Genomic DNA, 24,920 nt, shown 5'->3' with positions numbered 1-24,920 from the left:
TTTGAGACAGGGTCTCCCTGTAGCCCCAGCTGTCCTGGAACTCACTATGTAGACCAGGCTGGCCTTGAACTCATAGAGATCCGACTGCCTCTGCCTCCCGAGTGCTGGGATTAAAGGCGCGCGCCACCACGTCCGCCTGAAGGCATATTTTTATGTAATTGGTAAATTTAATATTCTACAATGATTTTTCAAATCAAACGAATGCGTTCCTGGAAGGGGCGGCGGAATCCAAGGTGGCTAGCCGCTTTACGCTGGTGAAAGCTGTTGGGAAACGTCTGGGCTGTACTTGGCTGACGGTGCCTTGAGCTTCTACATTGATATCAGGGAGTTTTCCTCGGTCCCTAAAGAAAGCAAAAGGGGTGGAATTGTCTTAGACGGATGGGTGCTGCAGCCAATCGGCAGTGGGCAAAGGTTCGGGTTTGGCGGCGCCTTTCCGGTTCCGGCAGGCTGGGTGCGCGCAGCTTCTGTAGGCTGTTGAGTGTGGCGCGATGCCTCTTCATAAGTATCCGGTGCACCTATGGCAGCTGCTGCGGCTGCGACAGGGCATCTATGCGCGCTTACCCGCGCACTTCCTGCGCTCGTTGGAAGAAAAGCTGACGCCTACCCCGGTACACTACCGGCCCCATGGGGCCAAGTTCAAGATCAACCCCAAGAACAGGCAGCGGGAGCGCGTGGAGGACGTTCCCATTCCAATTTACTACCCTCCAGAGTCCCAGCAGGGGCTGTGGGGCGGAGAGGGTTTGATCTTGGGCTACAGATACTCCAACAACGATAAGGTGAGTGCGAGCCGTCTCGATGGTTCTCGAGTCTTCGCTGGGAACTTGGGAACGTTGGCCCATCGGACACAAGCCCTGAACATGGAGCTTTCTGACAAGTGGAGCGGCAAGGATTTGGAAAACTCCACTGGCCGAATCCAGGGGCGGGGAGTGGTGGGGTGGTCGGGACCCTGGAACCGTCCAAAGTAAGGATGGGATAGCGCTGGGCGATGGAGAAAGATGGTAGAGAGCTTGCCTAGGAGGTGCAAGGCCTTGGGTTCAATTCCCAGCACCAGAACCAAAAGGAAGCGTAGATGGGAGGGGTCTACCTGCTGAGGAGGAGAGAGAGGTGCGATCCAGTTGTCACCTGCTAGCTTCTGTCATCATTTGTCTAATTCTTGTGACAGGAAGGTAGCTTAGCTCCTTCCCTATCAAAATAAGGGAAGCTGAGATGCTCAAAGCCAGGCAGCTAGCAAGGGGCAGAGTCTGGAGTCTGCTCTGGTGAGACTCTGCCCCTGGCCAAACCTTGTAGAGGACAGCAAATGTTTCAGGCCACCAAGCCGCTGTTCACTTCCTGGGGTTTCAGTTGTGCTAGTATTTGGAACACATACCAACCAGTAGGTTTAGGGCAAGCCTGAGAAGCAGACTTATAGGTGGGCATCCGTGTCCAGCCTGAGGAGTTGAGTTTGGCAGCAGTGGATCTGTGGAGGAGCCTCTAGGGAACTGAGAGGGCAGAGCCCACATTGGCACAGCTCCCAGGAAGGTGCTTTGGGGTCCACTTGGTCTGGAGGGAGACATCCCAGCAGTCAACAGGTCTCTCTTGCACCCTCAGCTTGCGAGGAGGGTGAAGAAAGTGTGGAAGCCTCAGCTCTTCACACGTGAGCTCTACAGTGAAATCCTGGACAAGAAGTTCACTGTGACAGTGACCATGCGAACCCTGGATCTCATTGATGAGGCCTATGGGTTTGACTTCTATATACTCAAGGCAAGTGTGGGGGCATAGTGTACTGTGTGCGTGTGTGCATGTGTGCGTGTGTGCATGTGTGCGTGTGTGTGTGTGTGTTTGTGTTCAGGGTGGTCTTGTCAGACTTGAGGTGCAAAGCAGGACCACATCAGGGCACATGGCATCTAGGTTAGCCTACAAGTGTGGCAAAACACAGTGGAACTGAGCCCCCTTTTGGACAGCCCCAGTAGGAGTTTTCTGCCTGAAGAGGGTGCCTTGTGAGCTGCCGACTTGTCTAAGGATACTGAATGAGCACAGCTACTTCCTACCCTTCTCTTGAGTTTATGTGGGGCCTGACCCATACCAGGCTTGCTTGTTAGTGCTGCCCCAAGCCTGTTGTGCTCTAGTCTGGCCTAGGGCTGCCAGCAGTTGAAGAGGAACCCAACAGGGTCGCTGGTGGGATGAGTGGGGACCAGATGAAGCATTTGGCCCCATGTGAACCTTCTGCCAGACCCCAAAGGAGGACCTGTGCTCCAAGTTTGGCATGGACCTGAAGCGAGGGATGCTGCTGAGACTTGCCCGCCAGGACCCCCAACTACACCCTGATGACCCTGAGCGGAGGGCAGCCATCTATGACAAGTACAAGGTGAGGGTTTCTCTATCCTCCTTGCTGCTTGAGACCTCTGGCCTAATCTTGGGCCTCACTAAGCCTTCCCTCTGCCTGCACAGAGGTTTGTCATCCCAGAGGCAGAGGCTGAGTGGGTTGGCCTGACACTGGAGGAGGCTGTGGAGAAGCAGAGGCTTCTGGAGGAAAAGGTGAGCACTTGTGCGCCAGCCACTGGGGATGGGTAATGGGGGCTACTGCTTTGGAGAGATCCTGGGTGGGTGAGGGGCTGCCATATCTGCTGCTATGCATTTGGTTCCTGTCTGCTTGGAGAAGCATGGCATGTTTCCTTCTCTTGAAGTCCTTCCTTCACCTACCCCTGAATTCTCAGGGAAGAGATCCGTGGCACTGGGTATTTACTTGGACAGCCAGCATCCCTCAGGATCTTCTTTTGTGTTTGTTCCCCCAAATAGTCTAGTGCCTGTGGTGACTACCAGGACAGGGAACCAGGGGCAGGCATGTGATTCTTGGATGCCCATGAGAGTGCAGGCTTTGGTTTGGTGGGTAGGCCCTGATCTCCAGATTGGCAAGAGTCTCATGTGATTCTGCCTAGCCCAGGTCCCTCCATACCCTAATTTCTCTCTGTTTTGCCAGCAGTAGCTGGTTACCACCCTTCCCAGAGCTCCTTCTCTGGGCTACATTGAGCCTTACCATGACCTCTCCCCTTCAGGACCCTGTCCCACTGTTCAAGGTCTACGTAGAGGAGTTGGTCCAGCGGCTTCAGGAGCAGGCTCTGTCGAAGCCCGCAGTGGTGCAGAAGAGAGCCAGTGACCACGCCTGACCACCGGGCTCGACCTTCCCCATGGGCTTTTAGCACTGTGGACACAGCTGGGGTGGCCATGAGGGCCACCTGTGAGCAGTAAATGAATCCTGCTTGGCAGGTTCTGGCCACACAGCTCCTATAGTAGGCTTTTCAGAGAAGCCTTCTGTCCCAAGACTGTTGGAGACCTGAAGCCAAACAGAGGCCTGTCTCGGCTGGTCAAGGACTTGCAGCATTTATGGTTCTTGTGAAGCTGGGAACAAGTAAAGTCTGAGCCAGTCTGAGCCACAGTAAGGATGTGCTGCTTTGTTTGGAACTCAAGTCCTCTGTGTGTTCTTAGCCTGGTTATTCTCCTGTCCCAGAGACGCAGGGAGACTATGTGTGCTGTCCAACTGCAATTGCTGGCCCTGCTGAGCTGTGCAGACTGAAATCCTCTTTTGTGCCTATCTTCCTCTGGGAAAGGGTCCCCCATAGTTGAGGCATTTAGGGTACAGCAGAGTGGAGCTTCTTCCCTTTTAATGTACATTCCTGTCTGTTCTGGAATGTTATTCAGGGCAGAGGAAGGGAAGCTGGGGCCTGGCTAAGGTCTGGGAAAGGCTCTCTATAGTATGTTTTGAAGAACCAGGAGGGGGCAGCTTCTTGGGTCTAGAGCTTCCATCAGCATCTATATTGTAAAGATGCAGGAAATGGGGCCACATGGACTTGAAGGCCATGACTGTACCACCTACCTCTTCTTAACTACCGCCATCTGCCTTGTGGGGCAGTGGCTTGAGGTAGGGAGCCAGGCCAGGTACCTTGGGGCCCTTCTTGTGCTGAAAGTTGGGGGGCTCAGAGACTTGAGCATTGAAGCCTATTACTTTCTCTGGGAAGGATGGGAAGGGTCTTTTAGACATGGAGGGTCTCTTAAGCTATGTGTGTAGGAGGAAGTGGTAGTGGTTGCTGAGTTCTTAGAGCCCATACCTGACCACAGCTAGTGCAAAAGGGAGAGTTAATCACCTTCAGGACTTGGGCCTGGCCACTGGCTGAGGGACACTGGGATCCCCTGAGGATATACCATCGGAATGCCTATGCTTGGCTGTATTCATGATGCCAAATCCAGAGGAGACACACAGCCATCTTGCCAGTGTAAGAGGAGTCAGGGCGGAGGGGTATGGCACACAGGGAGATCCATGAGAATCAGGGCCTGCCCTGGGGTCATAGCCTGCCCTGAGGTCAGAGCCCAGTGGGTGTACCCCCAGGGATTGTTCTGTCCACTTTGGCCTCTCTGCCCTAGCAAACCACCTAACACCTTTGCTCTGTGAATAATTCTTAAATTCTTTTAAAAATTACATTATTTTATTTAGTGTGCAAATGTGCATACATGTGCCACAGTGTGCATGTGGAAGTCAGAGGAGAGCTTATGAGAGTTGGTTCTCTTCTACCATGTAGGCTTGGGGGATCAAACCAGGTCATCAGGCTTGGTGGCAAATCTCATTGGCTCTAATTTGAAAAAAAAATGTTTTTAACTGGCAATGATCAGCCAGTTGTTGTCCTGGTTGACCCACAAGGCTCTGCCCAGTTGTCCCACATCATTGGTATGGTTCCCACACCACTGGCTTCAAATTTGTGTTTTTCTTGCCTCAACCCCACAATTTCCATGTTCAGTCCTGAATTTAAACCAATCTCTCCTTGGTATATGTAGCAGAAGTCCTCACTATCTGACTTGGTTCTGCCCCTGTCTGTTCATCTCTTTTCTCACTGCCAACACCTGGATCAAGCAAGATCTATGGGTTTTTGTTATATTTTTGAGACAAGGTCTCACTGTGTAGCCTAGGCTAGGCTTTAACTCCAGATCCTCCTGCCTCTGCTCCAAGTGCTATAATTACTGATGTGTACCCCTAGGCCTGGCTAGGACCTGTAGGATTTCTTGCATCAATTCCTGGAGCCCCAGAGGACCTGTGTCTGGCTTGGGGGATGCAGTCAGAGTAGGTTGGAGAACTAGTCTTTGGACCTTATGCTTACAGACCAGCCTTAGTATCTTTTTTGAACAATGGGGTGGGTAAATGTCCATATGCTGTTTACATTGACTCTTAGGGCTGTGGTTCTGGGCCAGTGGAATGGGGGTTACTCAAGCTAGCCATTGGTTTGGCTGCCAGTAACAGGTGCCGAGTGTGGCCTGAAGAAGTCAGCTTGAGGCTGTTTCATCCTCCTAACAGGAGGCCAGGCAGGACTGAGATGGACTCTGGTGTGGCCCTGGCCGTGAATCCCAGAATAGCCCCTTTTTGTGGCATTGGTTTCATCATATTCTTACAAACATTCTGTTTGAGACAGGGTCTCCCTGTAGCCCCAGCTGTCCTGGAACTCACTATGTAGACCAGGCTGGCCTTGAACTCACTGAGATCACCTGCCTCTGCCTCCTGAGTGCTGGGATTAAAGGCGTGCACCACCACACCTGGTTTGGTTTTTTGAGACAGGGTCTTACTATGTAGGTCTGGCTGGCCTGGAACTCAGCTATCTTGCCATGTAAACTAGGCTGGCCTTGAACTCACAGAGACCAGGCCTGCCTCTGTCTCCCTGGGATTAAAGGTGCATGCCTAGTGTTTTTTTGTTTGTTTGTTTGTTTTTTGAGACAGGGTCTCCTTGTAGCCCCAGCTGTCCTGGAACTCACTATGTAGACCAGGCTGGCCTTGAAGTCACAGAGATCCACCTGCCTCTGCCTCCCGAGTGTTGGGATTAAAGGTGTGTGCCATCACGCCTGGCTTTGTTTTATTTTGTTTTGTTTTGTTTTTTGAGACAGGATCTCTAACCCAGGCTGCCTTAAACTGGAAACAAACTTCCTGCTTCAGGCTTCTGAGTGCTGGGATTTCAGGTGTGAGCCATGTCTAGTTTCACCAAGATTCTTGACTCAGAAAAATATGATGCCAAAAATATGGATTTGGCATCATGAATACAGAAAAATATGGCTTATCCCCTCCCCCCAGTAAAATGACTCAAGCCAGGGAAAGGCTCCAAATGGACCATCTGCACATTATTCTGCCTTGTAGGATGTGTCCAAGGGTCTCAGCTTATAGGACAGAGGAGAGCACATGGAGTGTACAATACTTACACATGTGTGCATACACACTGTGAGGCAAGCTCATTCTTGTGATTGGTACCACACATGGAGATAGGAATTGAGATGCAATCTGTGAGAACCTATCTGAAATGGCTCCGCCAGTAGTTCCTTGTTCTCCATGTGTCCCATTCCTCTCTTCTAGGCCAACTGCCTTAGCCATCCTGAGCCCTTTCTGTGTCCTGTAGGCTAACCAGTCAGTCTTCTGCTATGTCTGTCAGGGTCTGTACTAAGATCAACCTGCAAAAGGCAGAGACACCCCCATGTTTTGATATTAGAGCCTGGGTCAACCTTAATGTCAAAAGGGCTGTAGGGTTGTAGCTAGCTGTGGAGACCAGGGTAGTTAAGAGGGTGGACCACTGCTGCTATGATTTCTTGATGCTGCTATTCTTGTACACTGGGGCCAGGGCAGTGGAGGCCTGAGAAGGAGTGACTCCATCACTCCATGTAGAAATGAGCCATCCAAGGCCAGGAAGGTTAGGACCTCTGCCAATCACAGGTAAAAGGAACATGAGGTAGCCTGTAGGCACAGTCCAGAGCTCTGCACTTGACTTGTCTCTGAGTATCTCATTTGCTTGCTGATCCCTAGTCAGATATTCAGGGTGGTGGGGGATGGTAGGTACCTTTGACACTGTCTTGTACCCTGTCAGCATTCTGGGAACCACTGGAGGTGCTACCACCACGATCTCCTGACAGTTTGAGCCCTTGCTGCAGATATTGGTCAAGTTGTATGGTCTCCAATCCTTTTCCTGCCCACCCTAAGTCACGCTGGCCTGGATCCCTGGGTCTGATAAGCTCAGCCAACAGGAGAGACCCCACACCACCCCATTCACCTGCTGCAACTCACTCCAATCTCCCTAAGTTCACCCTATGCTGCAGAATGAACTTGCTCCCTGAAACTACCTCCAGCTGACCCAGGTTGCCATCTCTAACCATACCCTGTCCCTGAATGAGAGCTGTTTGCTGGTGGCCTCCAACATTATAGGGAGACTCTTCAAGGTCAGTTGTCCTGTGACAACAGCTCAGGTGGCACCAAGCTGGACAATATGAAGCAGTTGAGCCATGAGCCATATTGAGGCTGGTCAAACAGCTTAAGATAAGACAAGTCCCATTCCAAGACTGGGTCCCCAGGACCAGCCCTTCTTATTCTGTCTCTGCTTCTTTGGATACAAGAACTCCCTAGTTCCTTGGTCCCTCTAGCATTGGTACAAACAACCCTCCTTATTGACTACTTAGCTTCCTGGGGCCTACTAAGGCCCTGGCCTTTTCCCAGAAGCTAAAAGATCACATCTGTTCCTCAAAGCCCTGAAGGTGTTCATCAGTACATTATGCTCAGGAGCTGTAGACTGGGCTGGACCCAGGAAGTAGGATGCAGTTTGGAAAGGCTCTCAAGAGGCCTTCTCAGGGCTCCTGACCAGGCAGTGCTGCTCCTAGTGGTATTTAAATAGGCTTGGTGGTTTCTGAATGTTACAAAACTGGGGTGTTGGTGGCTTCAAGTTTGCTCAAGGGCCTGTAACACTGGATGACCAGCGTATAGAGGGATGACACATCACACCCTTGCTGAGAATCTCTGGTCTTGGTGTATCCTGGACTATCTTGCTGGGGACTGATGCTAGTTGGCCCTGGGGATACAGGGTCCTCCAGAAGACCCTGCACCCAGGGAAGGGTGTGTAGGTGGTGGTTAACCTGTCTGTTGAATGTGGATCAGGTTCCAGAGTCCTGCCAGGTGGGGAGCAGGATAATACCCAGGACCTTGGGAGACGCTTGAGAGAATCTTGGTACTACAGGAAGAACGTGGAGTTGTTTATGGGCAGGGACGGTGCTGACAAACTGTCACCTGGAGTAGGCCAAAAGCTTGGCTTTCCCTACTTGGGGTTGGAGATGGGAGTCCTCCCCTTTTTCCCCCCACCTCACTGTTTTCTCTTCAGACTAGGCCTGGCCTATCAGACCCTGGGGCAAGCCTGACCTGAAGTCCTTTTCTCAGCAGGGGCTCCAAAGATCATTGCTTCTATCTTATCCAGAGGGTCAAACCAGACATGGAACAGCCCAGGATGGGCCATGAGGCGAACAGAGACCCTCACATGGGACATGTATGAAACATATATCAAAAATGCTTAATAGTTAGTGTGAAACAGCTACCATGCGGCCACATCCAGTTGCCCCTCTGAAGGGACACTGGCATGGCCCCCCTGGCAGCACTGCCTGCTCCCTCCTCAGATAGGAGTGGCTGGGGGGGTGGCGGTGTCTAAAGGGGCTGGTTGCCATGGCTACCATAGGGTTCTGAGGCCCGTCATCTGGTCCCTGCCTCAGCCAATAGGCGGCAGGAGCCCGAGCTGCAGCCTAGAGTCACGCTTCTGCCTCCCAGCCACACAGTGGCCAAGAGCAGGGACCCGCTTCCTGGAGTGGCTGAAAGTGCTCGGACGGACAGCCAAGCCCATCATGGCGGACAGCGGGACAGTGGGGCGAGATCAGGCACTTGGAGCCAGGCAGGTGAGGTAAGCCAGGCGGGTGGACAGATGGACAGAAGGAAGGGCGGACAGGTGGATGTAGGTGGTTCTTGCAGCCCATTGTTCTTGTGGCTATGGCCCTGCCCTCAGCCCACCCCACCCTCAGAACACACACGCCCTCCCACCGCACCTTTACTCTGGACCCCTCTCCCCATGTGGACCAAGAAAGGGTCAAGGGAGGAGACAAAAGAAAGTCCATGAGCAGAATGGAGCCCACCACACCACGGCCTGAAAGCCGCCTTGGTAGGTCTCCCACATCAGATTCCACACTAAGGCAGCATCAAAGACCCCCGACTAGCCCGGGCCCTCAGCGTCATGGCCACCACGCCTGGGCTCAGCAACAAGCTGCCTCAAATCGGCATGGTTTAAGGAGCATTTGTTTTGTTTTTTCAAGAAGGGGGGCAAAAAAGAAAAAGAAGCAATAGAAAAAAAATATTCACCTATAACGGGGAGCAGCCAGCCCAGATAGATCAGAAGCTCCAAATCCCATTACTCGGGACTTCAGAGCACAGCCCTGCACAGGCAGCTGCGATTAAGAGCTTGTCAATGGAGTCCCCTTCGGAGATCAAAGGGGGCATGCTTTGTGTGTGTGTGTGTGTGTGTGTGTGTGTGTGTGTGTGTATGCACATATGTGTATGCACACATGTGGGTAGGAGCATATGCTGTGGGGTGACAGTGGAGGGACCATGTGCTTCAGCACAGTGGTATATTACCTGCCTGCTGTGGCCACCCTCCATGTTGCTTCTGTCCTTGCTGCTGTGTATGACATGCATGGATATGTCTGGGGGCCAAGATGGGCACAGGAGAGGCCTGGTCCTTAGTACACCCTCTGGAAGGCAGTCCTGGCTATGCCTAGTCCCCATACCTGGGCCTCTACCTTTTACTTGAATCCTGTTCTTTCCCAAAGTCTGCTCAAAGGAGCACACAGGAGCTGAGTAGGAAGGCCTGGCCAAGGGCAGTGCTGGTATGAGGATGGGCTATGTCTGGGTGTATAACTACTGCAACCAGGTCCTGCTGCCCACAGAGGCCTTGAGCTCTCAGCTGCCCTGGTAAATGCATCCTGGGGGTTGAAAGCTGCTGTCGATGTGATTGTTAGGTTGTTAGGTAAACTCTCAGAAGCAAATCTTTTAATCCACTGTGGCTAATCCAGTGCACTTTTGTTTGCCATGACAGATTCTGCAGCAACAAAGGGGCCAGAGGGATCCCAGCATACATAATCACATACTTAGAACTTGGCCGCTGCCGCCTGCAGGGTTCCTAGGCAGCTGAGAGAGACATCGCAGTACAGCAATGTTGAGGGTGGGTGGCAGAAGGAAGGGCCTAGGTGGGCTGAAGGTGTGGACTACTGGCCTCCCTAAGGGACACCTCTTTACATTTGGTCAGGATGTTCCCTGGCCACCAGCTGGAGGTGTGGCTATTGGTCCTTGGGACTGCTAGGTTTCTGGGGGGAGCTAAGCTAAGTCAGGAAGAAGGAAAACATACCTCATACAGGGATGCCAGAGTGCCTGGCATGTGGAGAGGCCTGTGAGGACAGAGGTAGAAAGGATGGGGAAGGATATCAAGGGAGGAAACATGGAGAAAGGTAACAGTGGGCAGCAAGAGGGCAGGTATACTCAGGATGGGAAAAGGACATGGCCTGAGGCTTTGTAGGGAAGTATGATCATTTTCTAAGTACCTTCAGGGCACTAGGGAGGATACTACCTATCCTGGGGAAATAGTGCTAAGGTTGGGAAAGCCAGTAGGCCTCAACCTTTTTCCAACACATATGTGAGACACCTGACTAGGTCATAGCCAGCAGTAAGCTCTGTCTTGCTACCTGGTACTGTCCATGCAAGGCTGCACATGGACCACTTTGCCAAGGAGGACACTCTTGTTACTCAGACAGCAGGTGCTCAAGTCTCCGGGGAGACTAGTGTCATGCCTTCATGTCCTGAGGTTTCCTAGTTGGGTGAGGTGCTGGGCTTGGTGGCAGGCTGCCCTCCCTTCCTGCTTCCTAGGCCCCAGAGCTAGGGGAGTCAAAAGAACTAATTTAGGGCCAGGTGTGGTGGTATATGTTCCATGTCTTGAATCCCAGGTAGATCTCTGTGAGTTCCAGGTCAGCCTGGTCTACATAGAGAGTTCTAAACCAGCCAGAGCTACATAGTGAGATCCTGTCTCAAAGAAAAGAAAAGAAAAAGCTAACTTAGATGTCATACTTTCTATGCCCACCTGCTGACTCTACTTGCCTATCTCCCAGTATCTGCCCTCCCACTGCTCCTAGACTCCCAGACAGGTCCCTGGGGGCTAGAACCTGTCAGAAAGGCAGTATAGATGACTTCCCTTAAGAAGCTGGGGTCAGACCCTAATTAGAAGGTATAGAGGGCTGGTAAGATGACTCAGTGCATCAAGCCTGCCATTAAGCCTGATGACTTGAATTCTATCACTGGGACCTGTAAGGCAGAAAGAAAGAACTGACTTCCATAGTTTGTTCTCTGACTGCCATATGTGTGCCATGACACATTCATGTACTGTACATACACAAATGAGTGTGATCAAAAAAACTTTTTAAGGTATGGCTAGTATCCTAGGAAGGGTTTGCTTAGGGCCCACTCAGGTGGGGAGCTGTCCCAGCCCTACCCTCATGCGTGTTGACACTGTTTTCCTGCCTTAGAGCAACCAGCTCTTGACTGCTGGGGGCTGGCAGGGACATGGTGTGCTGGGTCAGATTTGCTGGATTTAAGACATGGCATTAAATAGTTCTGGAGGTTTTCCTGGGGGATAAGCATGGTACCAGCCGACTAGGACTGGAACAGATAGATACTAACCCTGAACTCTGGGCCAGAAGGGACAAACAGTGACCACAGGGTCCAATTCTGAGAGTCCATGCCAGCAAAGCAGAAAGGTTCATTGTCTACTTCTCTGTGAGTGGGTGCTCCTTACCTGGGAGGGGAAGGCAGATACCTGGGTGAGATAGCATTCTGGAAGCAGGAGGCACCTGACTTTCCATTGTGGTGGTGGCTGGCATATAACCCCTTATTCAGGAGTGTCAACAGTGGCTGACCCTGGAGTCACGTTGAACCACATCATTTAGGGCAATGTTGTGCTCCTGTTGGGAGAAACCCAAACAGCAAGAGTAATGTAACACATCTATGTACTAGGAATGATGGTAAGAGGAAGAAGAGCTTGGGGTCAGCAAGATGGCTCAGCAGATAAAGGCACTAGCTGTCAAGCCTTATGACCTGAGTTCACTTTCCAGGACCCATATAGTGAAAGGAGAGCCAACTCCTTTTAGTTGTCTTCTGACTTACACATACAGGCCAAGGCACTCTTGTTTTTGTACACATACACACACACGCGCAAATAAATGGGTAAATGAATAAAATGTAAGTTTTGTTTTGAGACAGAGTCTCCTTACAGCCACAGCTGACCTAGAACTTACTGTGTAGAGCAGGCTGGCCTGCTGTGTAGAGATCTGCTTGTCTCTGCCTCCCAGGTGCTGGGATTAAAGGTGTGTACCACCACACTTGGCTAATAAATTTAATTTTTTAAAAAAATTTTTATGTGCATGCATGTATTGCCTGCACTTAGGTAAGTGCACCTGTGTTGTGTAATGCCCGAGGAGGTCAGAAGAGGCTGTTGGATCCCTGGGACCAGAGTTACGGACAGTTAGCTGCCATGTGGGTGCTGGGATTCTAACCTGGCTCTTCTGCAAGAACAACCAGTGTTCTTAACCATCTCTCCATCCCTTATAAATGTAATTTTTAAAAAGAGGGTCTTTTAAAAAGAACCTTTAAAAGAGAAGACTCTTTTAAAAGAAGAATCTTTAGGTTGGGCATGGTGGAGGCAGGCGGATCTCTCTGAGTTCAAGGCCAGCCTGGTCTACATAGTGAGTTCCAGGACAGCTGGGGCTACAGGAAGACCCTGCCTCAAAAAGACAAAATTAAAAAAATAAATAAATAAAAGAATCTTTAAACAGAAGAACCTATCAGGAGGCATGTCAGTGCTAAGGCAGTTGCTAGTACCAGAGTTGGAGTCTGCTGAGACCCCAAGCCTGGAATGAACACAGGACTGGACCAGCCAATGTTGCCATGAGCAGCTGCATCCTTCAGGATGCTGGGATGTTCACTTTGCTATTGTGTTGCTGCTATGAGTTATACACTGATGCCAATTGGAAGGTAGCAGCCACTGCAGAGTTGAGGCTTCCATGTGATTGTAGCAGTAATGTCACTGCAGAACATTCCTAAAGAATAGAAAATAAAATAAAACCCATGCAGGACATGGTAGCACATATCTGTAGTCCTAGCACTTGGAAGGCTGGGGCAGGAGGATCATAAGGCCAGTCTTGGCTATATGGTGAGACCCTGTTTTGGAGGGGAAAAGAAAAGAACCCATTGGTAATTCTACTTTCTATAAAAGGCCTCTAGGATGGGTTCTTATTCCTCCTGCCTTCACAGACCTGTTATGTGGCACAACAGCTGTCATCTGTGTTTATATGGCCAGGTGTCATTTCTTCTCACTTCTGTATCTTGAAGTCCTTGTCCTCTGTTAGGCAAAGGGGTCCTGGCCACTCCCCCTGTGGAAAAAGACTTATGAGATGAGGGAGACACCAGGACTGGGCTTATGACAGGAAGGTATCTGGGTGACAGAGTTGGGGAATTGGGCCACCCAAGTCCCCCTCCTGAGCCACTTTGGGTCCTAAATGACTGCTTCATTCTAGAATGGCAAATAAGCCACGTAAGACCTACAAGTCTTCCTTCCCATATATGAGCTCAGTCACTTGGCCACCACTACCTTTACACTGGGCAGAGGGATTAGGACAGCCAGTCAGAAACTAACTGAACCTGAGACTCCTTTTTGCCCAGAATTGGGGATCAGAATGGTTCCCCTTTGTCTACTCTTCCTGAGCTGGTACATGGACAGTGGCCATCCATCTCTTCAGCTGCCCTTCTGTTTCTCAGCCATGTATCACTAGGCCACACCCTCCTCCTTTGTATTATTTTTTATGAGTCATCTTAAGTCATCTGGACAAATATATTGAAGGCTTCAAAACACATTTTATTTCAAAGTATTCTTTTTATGTCTACCTTGATAAAAATCATTGCTCCTCATACATTTTTTCCTTTGGTTCCTGGAAAGAAGCCTGAACAAATACCATGGACGTTAAGTCAAAGCTGTTAGTGGCAACTCTGACTGGAGTAAAGGGCATTTGCATCTTAAGGGCCCTGTGTATGTATCCCTCAAAAGCAGATTCCAAAGTGCTGTCCTCTTCCCCTTCCTCTCCAGAAACCCCCTAAGGTCTCTATAGTCTGGTCCTTGGTGGAACTCCCTCCTCTGGTCTAACCTTCCCTTCCTCTGACTCCTTGTTTGGACATTCTCCCCCTCAAAGCCACCCCTCAGCCCACCTTAGGCTGTTGCATTTCCTCCAGGCTTCCTGACTCCCTTCCTGTCCCTGCAGGGCAGGGGGCCTGAGGAGCTGGAGGCTCGAGAGTCCTCTTCTGGTCCCAGGGCTTGGGGATACCCACCACCGTGGTCTAGCAGGAGGATGGACGTGGACTTGATCCTGAAAGCCTGGCCTGGCCGCAACAGCAGCTCTACAGAATCAAGGCAAGCCTTGGGGCCCGGGTCTGGGAGTGGGGAGGCAGCCCAAGGTCAGAGCTACCTACTGCCCACCCAGTCTCTTTTAATGAGTTGAGGATGAATGGGTTAAAGGAGTCACCAGTATCCATAGGCTCTGGGACCTGGGGCTCTCCTTGTTGAACATTTGTGAACAGCACACCTGCTGCCAAGATTTGGAGCTCATGCTGGCTTAGCGGTACAACTTTGCATAGCTCAGACTGTGCCCTGAAGCTCAGTGATGGGTCTGGGAAAGGAAATTAGCAGGCCAGTAGCTCTTGTCCATGTTGTCCCGTCTCTGTATACAGCAACCCTGCACTTTAAGGCACGGTGCCAAATCCCAAAGGGCAGGTGGCAGGTTAGGATCTCTCCAGGCAGGTGACACTGGTGGGCAGCTGGGTGGAAGGTGGCCTACCCAAACCAGGGCTTCTGCTATTGCCTGGGAACTATGAAGGATGAGTGAGCTGGGCAATGAGGGTGAGCAATGTCTAGGAAAAAGCACAATGGTGGCCATTAGCAGTGGCATCATTGTGAATGCATGTAGGTGGGTAACTGCAGCTGCAGCCAGGATAGAATGGTATGGGGGAAGATACCAGAAGGAAAGGTTCTGAAAGAATGTGGGCATGAGGGAGTCCTGGCAGGCCAGGTAAGGCTACTGACCCAGGTGAGCCCTGGGTGGGTGTGGGCTGAGCCTAGTAGCAACCTCTTTTCTGCAAAATGAGGACGGCCTGGAGTAGCTGAGAGGTGCCAGGGGCAGTGCTCTGAGGTCTGATCAGTAGATCAGATGATGTCCTCAGGGTAGTGATTCCTTGTGCTTACACTCTTCTCCTTAGGGAGTGGCTGATAAGAGGGTTGAGGCCTAGCAAAACCCTTCTATTGTGCTGGTTCTGACAGGGTACTGTCCAGAGCTGGTGCGGGGCTGTTGCCAAGGAGAGCTGGGCGCCTCTTTTCCTTGGAATGCCTGCAATGCTTGACAGGCTCAGGTCCCCATCCTCAGCAAGGGATGCCATGGAGACAGTGTATGTGTGTAGGGAGTGTCAGGACACTCAGAAGTCCTGTCAGGATGGCACACCGACTAGGCATGACGGTTCAGACACGGGCGGTCTGTCCTCTCAGTGCGCTGGCTCAGGGCTCATTGATGTCCATAGCTCTAGAGCCCGCCCAGGGACAAGCTTCCCATATCACCTGTCCGGACCCGCTGCAGTCGCCGCCTCCTCGGGAGTACTCCGCGACTACGTCCTGGTGCGCCCCAAGCCCACTCCCTTTCTCCACCACCGTAGACACGGCCTGGCTCCCCAGTTCCGGCCCCAACTACGCCGCCACCCCACCTCTTAGCACAAGACCCTGCTCTGCGCTCTTCTGGTGCTCTTTCAGTCAGCGCCCACGCTCAAAGCCCCGCCCCACACGGCGGCGGAGCCTCCACTCCCGAGTCCCCGCCTACACCCAGGCCCCACCACCTTCTCTTCACTTTAGTCCCTGTTTGCCGGCCCATCTCACGCCGCGGCCCCGCCCATCTCGGAGCCCCGCCCCACGCCGGGGCCCCGCCCCCGCACTTCCGGGCGGCGCCGGTGGGGGCGCTCGGGCCTGGGCTTTAGTGGTTTGGGCTTGGACTCCAGGCTCCTGGAAGTGCCTGCGGCCGCGGCCGCTGCCCCCGCCGCTGCCGCTGCCGTTGCCACCGGAGCCCGCTCAAGTCGGTGTGGCGCCGTCTCCTCCAAGAGCGGGACGGGGAGACTGGGTGGGTCCATCACCAATCTTCTGGGCCTGGCGGCCAAAGACTGATGGGGCCCTGGTTCCTCAGCCCCCATCTCAACAATAACAATAACTCTGGAGGAGCCCCGGGTGGCCCGCCCGCCGAGCCGCCGCTGATCTCATGGGCCGCGCCGGGCCGGTATCCGGGCCCGGGGCTGCGCCTGCACAGCCGCCGCGCGCCGGTGAGTAGTGGGGGCCGTAGAGTGCGCTCCTGTGGCGCCGAGGCCTGCTGTCCGTGGCTGCGGGTGTAGGCCGCGCTAGGCCGGCGGGCGCGGACCCGGAAGAGACGGGCGCGCGGGTTGCGGGCTGGAGGCGTGTCGGAGCGTGGGGTTTGCGTACTCCGGTGTGTGAGCATGTGCGCGGCGCGGAGAGTGCTGGGCTGTGAGGGGACGCAGGGCGGGAGAGGTGCGGGCTCCAAGGATGCGCTCGAGGCGTGAGGACTGCGTGCTGTGCTAGGTATATGGGGTGAAGGACTGTTGGGGGCAGATGTACCAGGCAGGGAAGGGGTGATAGCAGGGGGTGGAGAAGGCAGGGAGGTCTGTGTGAACTGGAAAGGAGGAAGTAAGGTAGACCCAGGACTCTGAGGAGGAGCTGTGTTTGCTGAGTGTAGTGTGCCTGCTGTTGTCCGTGGGCCTAGGACGCGTTTAGGGTTTGGGTGGGTGGGTGGGTGCAGAGGAGCTGCTGGGGCCAGACTGTGTGCGGGGCAGAGAGAGGTGTGTGTATGTGTGTCTGTCCCCGTCCTCCTTTGGTGTCATCCCTCACCCCCTGCAAAAAAGAAAAGTGGGGATAGTGCAACCCAGGGAGGGCACCCTGACTATTCTGAGTTTCGGCTTACCAGATAACCTAGTTGTCCTGGTGTTTATGCTTTGTCTGGTTGATGCCTTGCTCCCCCAAAATAGTTCTGTCTCTTACAGTTAGGTCTTTGATTCTGTCCTCACCATACATTTTGAATTTACAATCTGGCCTCACCAGTGAAAACAAAGCTACACATTTTTAGCTGGGCATGAAGCAGTAGAAAAAAAAAATACAATTCTCTGGAGATTTTTCTTAGCTCATCTCAAAGTAACTTATAAAGGGATCTGATTGTGTGTGCACTTTTTGCTCACACGTGTTCCCTGGACCCAAAAGCTGTTTTGGAGAGCATGCAGTCTAACTTTACCTAAGGTAGCCAGCACTGGCTGGTTTTAGTTTTAGAACTTCCACTTCAGGGACAAGTGGGAAATCGTGTAAAGCACCAGGGTTTTGTTTGATTTTTCAGCAGGTGTTGACTTGTCTTAGATTTCATTCAGAGAAACAAAGGTTATATTGGCCATTGAAAATTTTTGTGGTTGGGGGACTGGTTAGATAAGAAGTGATACCATTGACCCTTCAAGAATTTAATCAATAAATAGTTGCTAAAATGCCAGTCATGCTGTTACTTCCACATTCAACCTAAGTCAAAAGTTTGGAAATTATGTTTAAGTATATAGTAAATACAGGGTTGGAGATTTTGCTCAGTGGCAGAGTGCTTGCCTAGCAAGCGCAAGGCCCTGGGTTTGGGCCTCAGCTTCAAAAAAAAAAAAAGACAAAGTATATAATAAATACACATTCAGCTTGCTCCCAAGGTACCCAGGGCTGTGTGCTTTGACAGTGCCCAAGGGGATTTTAAATAAGATATCAGACTTGTATAATTCCCTTTATGGAGTCATTTTATAGATGGTGGTTAGAGGTTGTGGGCCAGATTTGGTGCTGTGGGCATTGGACTCTTACTGAATTAGTGTAGCTGCTGTGTGTGTGTGTGTGTGTGCGTGTGTGTGCGCCCTAAATGCTAGGTATGCTCTGTGGGAACCCAGAGATTATTGGGAATTTGACCGTTTCAGTGTCAGTAATTTGTGGGGGTGTTCATGTACTTCCAGGGATAGGTGGCCAGGGATGCATTCCTTCTTTCCTGTGATTGTTTCCCAGATATGAGCGACATAGACATGATGGGCTTGTGTGGTGCTGCAGACACCCAAGGTGCTTACTGCATGCTGACAGAGCTCACAGAAAGTGTCTAAAGTTGAGGTGTGGTATGGTCAGTGAGCAGCAGGAGGCCACAGCTATGGAGGCCTTGACGTTAAGAAACAGGCTGGTCCTGCTGAGGCTGAAATTATAACCTAAGAAGTCATTAGCTACAGAAATGTCATAATTGTGACCCACTCTTATCTGTGCATGCTATTAGTAATCTAGCCCATCAGCATTACTAGCAGGTGAAGTGTGCGCAGTGTGAGAATGGGTAGGGATGGATTTCATGGAGGGCAGGGCCCAGCACGGTAGAGTGGTGACCAGGGAAAATCACACCCTCTTTTTGGTTGTAGGTGTGCATTAAGTTATCATCTTTTGTGACATGATCTCATGTAGCTCAGGATAACCTCCAACTCTCTGTGTAGCTGAGGATGACCTTGAATTCCTGGTTCTCCTGCCTCTACCTCTCAAGTACGGGGAGGTTTTATACAGTACTTGGGATCTAGGGACAGAATCCAATGCCTCATGCACCTTAGGCAAGCACTGTACTGTCTGAGCTATAGTCCTAGCCCATGACCTCGAACTCTTGATCTTTCTCCCTGTTTGCCAAGTGTTGGGATTTACAGGTGTGTGCCAATATACTGAGTTTTCTCCTCCTCCTCCTCCTCCTCCTCCTCTTTTTCCTCTTCTTTTTTGAGACAGGCTCTCATTCTGTAGCCCAGGCTAGCTTTTTTTTTTTCTTTTTGAAATAGGATCTCCCTTTAGCCACAGCTGGCCTGGAACTCCCTAGGGAGACCAGGCTGATTTCCATATGCCTGCCTCTGCTCCTAAGTACAGGGATTATCAGGAAGATCTTCCTGTTTCAGTCTTGAGTGCTTGAGATGACAGGTATGAGCTACTATGCCCAGCTTAGTGGTAAGGATTTATTTAGTATCCCCTGACTTGTTCTGTGCTCCATGTGTTTGACCCTGGGATATGTTGTAAGCCCCTCTCTCCAGCCTGCTTCTAGCTGGGACCATTTGTGATAGGGCAGGCTGTGTTGATGTCTGTCTCTTAGTTAGGTTGAGAAGCATAACCAGAGCTCAGGGGCTCACTAGGCTCCTGTGGGATATAGCAGAAAGGACTAAGGACCATGGCAGAGGCTCCTGTACAAGTCTGAACTGGTTTGATCTCTTTTGTATACCCCACACAGCAACAAAAACTATAGTTCTCTAATCTCTGAGAGATAGGTGGTTTGGTTTTCAGCTTGCAGAGCTAAACTATATCAGCTGTATGCTTCTTTACATAAGAAGCATACTTGAATTTGGAATTCATCTTTTCTGTACCTTCTCTATTTTTTTTCCAAGTTCCTAGTCACTATTTGCTATCAGAAGGGAGTCTCCTTGGAAGAGAACACTTAGCAGCCAAGAATAGCTTTCTGCATTTTTAAAGTTGTCTGTGTTAATGATGCACAAATGCCTTTGCATATGGACTGTGTCTTTCCATCACTGGTCCATGGTGTGGAATGTGGTCTATGCTCAACTACTCTTTTAGGTGATGTTGAGAGCTGGAAGGATGTCTTGCTGTGTGATTGCATATGTTATAAGGCATACCAAGTATGAAAAATGATACAGTAAACAGAAAATACAGAGGCTGTTGGACTTAGAATGTGTTCACCTGCCTGAGACTCAATAATGAGCTCTTTTTTTCTGAATGTCACTAGGGCAGGTGAGATGATTGTCATCATATGTGAGGGACCAGCTCACTGGTGCTGGTGGCTGGGGACAGAGGCACTCTTTCTTCAGCTTTCTTGCCCTCCATTCATTCATTTCTTTAACCAGGATGGGTGGTCTTCAAGCCCCATGAAAACAGAGGAGTCTTCCATGATCCAGGCATTCACTTAGTATGAGAGACATTCTTGTAAGTTTCCAGAAGTTGTCTTAATGATAGAGCAAACCTTGTGGCCAAAATGTCTCTGTTGGAAGTCTGCACTGAGTCTCTGCTCCAAGTGGGAGTGGGGGGGCATCACTGCACATCTCAAGAGAACCTCTGGTGTTTCCATGGACCACCTTTCCTAATCCTTGTCCTCTTAATGGTTTCAACAGGACAGATTGATTCCCTTGGGAGCTGTAAGTACTGAGGTATTAGGGTGCAGCGATCATTGTTCACTGACGCACAGAGTCCCAAAATGAATGTCCAGGAGCAGGGTTTCCCCTTGGACCTCGGAGCGAGTTTCACCGAAGATGCCCCCCGACCTCCAGTGCCTGGCGAGGAGGGAGAACTGGTATCTGCTGACCCGAGGCCTGTCAGCCACAGTTTCTGCTCTGGGAAAGGTGCCAGCACTAAAAGTGAGACCTCGACAGCCACCCCAAGGCGTTCAGATCTGGATCTGGGGTACGAGCCTGAGGGCAGTGCCTCTCCCACCCCACCATACTTGAGGTGGGCCGAGTCACTGCATTCCTTACTGGATGACCAAGATGGGATCAGCCTGTTCAGGACTTTCCTGAAGCAGGAGGGCTGTGCTGACCTGTTGGACTTCTGGTTTGCCTGCAGTGGCTTCAGGAAGCTTGAGCCCTGCAACTCAAATGAGGAGAAGAGGCTGAAGCTGGCAAGAGCCATCTACCGAAAGTATATCCTGGATAGCAATGGCATTGTGTCTAGGCAAACCAAGCCAGCTACCAAGAGCTTCATAAAGGACTGTGTCATGAAGCAACAGATTGATCCTGCCATGTTTGACCAGGCCCAGACAGAAATCCAGTCCACCATGGAAGAGAATACCTACCCTTCCTTCCTCAAGTCTGACATTTATTTGGAATACACAAGGACAGGCTCAGAGAGCCCGAAGGTCTGCAGTGACCAGAGCTCAGGGTCTGGGACAGGGAAGGGCATGTCTGGATACCTGCCCACTTTGAATGAAGATGAGGAATGGAAATGTGACCAAGATGCAGATGAGGATGATGGCAGAGACTCTGTCCCTCCCAGCAGGCTCACCCAGAAGCTGCTCTTGGAGACTGCTGCCCCGAGGGCCTCCTCAAGTAGACGGTACAGCGAAGGCAGAGAGCTCAGGTGAGTTCGGCACAAGGTGTCCATTTTCTATACACACCTCGGAGATCTGGCAAAGGAGCAAGGGAAAGATGTTGGTAACGGGTGGCCTTGTCTTTCAACCCCAACTGAAAGCTCTGCCTCTGCTCTTGCTGAATTACAGTTTTATTTCCTACTTAGGTATCTTTATACTTGTCACTATCTTTTTATGTTTGCAACTTCGAAAATGCTTTTATCAAGAACAGACTTGCCAGGCATAATCCTAGCTACTTGGGAGGCTGAGGCAGGAGGATTAAAAATTGGGAGCCAGCTTGGGCAACTTACAGAGAGTCAAATGAAAAAAATAAAAAGGAATAGAGGTGTAGCTCAGTGGCTAGCTCTTGCCTAGGATGTATGAAACCATTTCCATCCTCAGTAACACCAAAAAAAAAAAACCAAAACAAAAGACTAAATATATGGCCTTATGAATTATTAGGAGCATGGAAGTTTATCCTTGAGCTTAAAATTCATTCCTTGCATGGAAGATGGACTTAACCAGAGAAGTGCATTCAAATGCATTAGATTCAAATTCTCAGATACTTAGAGAATTCTGATTGCTTTTTGTAACAATCTTCCCAAGATTTTTCCTGGAGGATAAAGACAGTAGAGGGCTAGTTTCTGTGTGGTTCTTTGTCAAAGGTTTCAGTAACTCCTGGTGGCTGTATTTGGAGTTCCAGAATTGGACCTTTTCCCTCTGTGTTATGATCACTGCATAGCAGCCAAAGGATGTTTTGATTGTGTGAGTGTGTTCACATGGCTTGAGGAGCAGCAGCAGTGTGTGTGAGTGTGTGTGTTAGTCAGAGGCTGGACAACTTGGCAGGAGCAATTGTCTCCTTTTGGGTTCTTGGGATTGAACTCAGGTCATCAGGCTAGGCAGCAAGCACCTTTACCTGCAGAACCATCTCGTCAACCCAAACTTCACCTTTAAATTTTTTTTTTTAAATTTATTTTTTGTGTATGAGTATTTTGTTTGCTTCTAAATAAGTGCATCCCTGTCATGTAGTGTCTGCAGAGGCCCGAAGAAGGTGTTAGATCCCCTGGAACTTGAGTTACAGTTGGTTTTTAGCTGTCATGTGGGTGCTGGGAACCAAACTGGGGTCCTCTGCAAGAGCAGCAGCCAGTACTCTTTTTTTTTTTTGGTCTTTTTTGAGACAGGGTCTCTCTGTAGCCCCAGCTGTCCTAGAACTCACTATGTAGACCAGGCTGGCCTTCAACTCACAGAGATCTGCCTGCCTCTGCCTCCCAAGTGCTGAGATTAAAGTCATGCACCACCACACCCCACACAGCCAGTACTCTTAACTACTCCCAAGTGCTGGGATTAAAGATGTGCACCACCATGCCCCATGAAGCCAGTACTCTTAACTACTGAGCCATCTCTCTAGCCCCCAATCTTCACCTTTTTAAAACTTAGTATCACTGTGGTTACTGGAGACTTGCTTGGCATAGTTGGTGTCTGTCATGAGCAGAGCCTTGTGTTTCTTGTACATTTCCCTAGAGCTGGTGACTAGAGAAAGACTCGGTCTACTCTTGACTCCAAACTGAAAACCTGTCCCTAGGTGCTGAGATAGTTGGCATTAACATCCAAGACTGTTTTCAAGCTTGCTTGATCACACTATACCATGGAGAAATTGATCACTTGCAAAGAATTAACATGTCTGAGGGCTAAACTTTAGTTTAAGTGATACTGTTTGACTAATTTTGTTTCTTCTGTTCATTAGTCAAGTGTTATTTATGCAGCAAGATATATTTTTATTACTTTTAATGGTTGGGTTCTAATGGTTGGTGTGTGTGTGTGTGTGTGTGTGTGTGTGTGTGTGTGTGTGTGTACTTAAGAACAGGTGCCCACAGAGGTCAGAGGTATTGGATCTCCTGGAACTGGAGCTAGAGGCAGTTGTGAGTTGCCTGACATGGCAGGCTCTTAACCACTGAGACATCTTTCTAGCCCTTATGCAGCAAGATTTTCATTCTTGAAGATAATGCCTTTTTTTTTTTGGTGTTTTTGAGACAGGGTTTCCCTGCAGCCACACATGGCCTGGAACTTGCTATGGAGACCAGACTGGCCTCCATCTCACAGAGATCCACCTGCCTCTACTTCCCTAGTGTGGGGATCAAAGCCATGTGCCACCATACAACTCAGCTGCTTCTTCTTCATCATCCTTTTTTAAAGATAAAGCCTTAGGTATTCTAGGCCAGCCTCAAATTCTCTGTGTAGTTGAGAATGACCTTGAACTTCTGATCCTCCTGTCTCCACCTCTAGAGTTCTGAATTATAGGCGGGCGCCAGCATAGTTTTGCCATGCTGAGGATTGCATCTAAGGTTTTGTGTATGCTAAACAAGTACTTTACCAACTGAGCTACATCCTTGGCCCTCATTTTTTTTTTTTTTATTTTTTAAAGAGATGATTTCTTGTAGCTCAGTGGTCTAAAACTTGCTATGTAGCAGAGGATGACCTTGAACTACTTACTGGTCCTTCCTACTTCCACCTTCCAGCTGAGATTATAGGCTGGTGCTACCATGCCTCGTTTCCCATGTGGTATTTTTGTTGTGTTGTTGTTGTTCTTGGGCTTTTTGTTTGTAGTGTTAAAGATCTTATCCAGGGCCTCATGCAAGTTAGGGGAGTGTTTTACAAAGCAATGAGCAACACTTTAGCCCCCAACATGTAATTCTTATTTGGACCCATTCTGCTTGTCATGCAAGGAGCTGCAGTTAGGAGGCATCAGGTTGGGAATAGGAAGATCCAGCCCAGTGGGCTAGAGAGATGACTCAGTGGTTAAGAGCACTGGCCCTTCTCGTAGAGGGCCTGCATTCCATTGCCAGTACCCACATGGCGGCTAACTACCATCAATGGCTTCAGTTCCAGGAGAGCCACTGACCTCTTCTGACCTCCATGGGCACTGCATTCATGGGTAGGCAAAACACTCATACACATGAGAGAAAAATAAATTTTAAAAAGTTTGAAAAAGGCTGGGCGTGGTGGCGCACGCCTGTAGTCCCAGCACTTGGGAGGCAGAGGCAGGTGGATCTCTGCGAGTTCAAGGCCAGCCTGGTCTATATAGTGAGTTCCAGGACAGCTGGGGCTACAGGGAGACCCTGTCTCAAAAAGACAAACAAACAAACAAACAAACAAACAAAAAAAGTTTAAAAAAGAAAGAAAAGAAAATCCAGTCCACCTGGGCTTAAGCATTGACTGGAATTGGCTAATGTTTCATGTGCTTTGATCAGGACTCTAGCACTTTTCTTATGCTTCAGTGAACCTGTTTTCTTGGCAACCTGCTTTGTTGGTTTCCTTGCAGACGTGGCTGCCTCTATGAACTTGTGCTCTGAATTCCCTTATTTACAAGTGCTTCCCACAACAGTGAAGGAAGCCTCTGCACTGGCTCAGAGTGGGGAACACTGATGTTGCTGTGTCCTGCTAGTCTCAGCATGCTTAGGACTAAGGCTGTACTGTTAGGCTTAAACCAAATAGGGCCATTTTGGAAGGAAAGTGGGGTGCTTCACCGAGACAGCATAGCCAGTTCCCAGTTAGGGGAGTGTGGTCCTCCAAAGGAAGATTGAGGCTGATGGAAAAGGAAAGTTGATGCTGAATAGGAAGTGTTTACTAGGGAAGGAAGCCCTAGAACTAAATCTCTTTTCCTGGGTAACGCCTTTACTATGGATGTCATGTTAAGGAGCTCCAAAGGGGCCAGATCTGGTACAGCATGGCACCAAGGAACTTGGAATAGTAGCCTCCCTGCTCTGTGTTTTTGTGGTTTGGGACTGCTCTGCTGTGCTCTCATTGGTGGACACTCTGCTTTGGCAGGAACTATCATTCTGTCC

At 50.3% G+C, this 24,920-nt stretch overlaps 2 protein-coding genes and 1 long non-coding RNA gene across 5 annotated transcripts in view; 2 read left to right on the top strand and 1 right to left on the bottom strand.

Annotated features, from left to right (window-relative positions):
- Positions 1 to 68: 68 nt before the first annotated feature.
- Positions 69 to 13,674, bottom strand: LOC115067294. The gene is made up of 3 exons (XR_003846722.1): positions 13,156 to 13,674; positions 11,640 to 11,805; positions 69 to 341 (listed from the first exon to the last, which is right to left on the bottom strand). It is a non-coding gene; the product is annotated as an uncharacterized LOC115067294 (long non-coding RNA).
- On the top strand, positions 432 to 3,416 carry Mrpl28 (mitochondrial ribosomal protein L28). The gene is made up of 5 exons (XM_008850815.3): positions 432 to 776; positions 1,588 to 1,740; positions 2,210 to 2,344; positions 2,428 to 2,514; positions 3,033 to 3,416. Exons 1-5 carry the CDS (start codon positions 489 to 491, stop codon positions 3,141 to 3,143), a joined length of 774 nt encoding a protein of 257 aa, XP_008849037.1. The 5' UTR covers positions 432 to 488; the 3' UTR covers positions 3,144 to 3,416.
- Positions 13,675 to 14,182: 508 nt separating the features above from the next.
- Axin1 (axin 1) overlaps positions 14,183 to 24,920 on the top strand; it is a 74,760-nt gene continuing 64,022 nt past the window's right edge. For 2 of the 3 annotated variants that reach the window (XM_017802648.2, XM_008850813.3), the window contains exons 1-2: positions 16,143 to 16,243; positions 20,129 to 21,089. In XM_017802648.2, the coding sequence (XP_017658137.1) occupies positions 20,212 to 21,089 (878 nt within the window). In that variant the 5' untranslated portion in view covers positions 16,143 to 16,243; positions 20,129 to 20,211. Of the gene's footprint in view, positions 14,304 to 16,142; positions 16,244 to 20,128; positions 21,090 to 24,920 lie in introns of those variants that run through there. The other variant, XM_029554855.1, reaches the window with a different exon arrangement.

Source organism: Nannospalax galili, unplaced genomic scaffold (genome assembly GCF_000622305.1).
Source record: "Nannospalax galili isolate Female #2095 unplaced genomic scaffold, S.galili_v1.0 scaffold104, whole genome shotgun sequence".
Taxonomy (NCBI): Eukaryota; Metazoa; Chordata; class Mammalia; order Rodentia; family Spalacidae; genus Nannospalax; species Nannospalax galili.
The sequence above is the reverse complement of the archived record's forward strand: the minus strand, read 5'-3'. Positions and strand labels throughout refer to the sequence as shown.

Excerpts from the sequence above, each read along its gene's own strand:
- Mrpl28 (XM_008850815.3), top strand. The coding sequence starts at position 489 with ATGCCTCTTCATAAGTATCCGGTGCACCTATGGCAGCTGCTGCGGCTG. Across the intron at positions 1,741-2,209 it reads TTGACTTCTATATACTCAAG|ACCCCAAAGGAGGACCTGTG; the intron begins GCAAGTGTGGGG and ends ACCTTCTGCCAG. Across the intron at positions 2,345-2,427 it reads CCATCTATGACAAGTACAAG|AGGTTTGTCATCCCAGAGGC; the intron begins GTGAGGGTTTCT and ends CTGCCTGCACAG.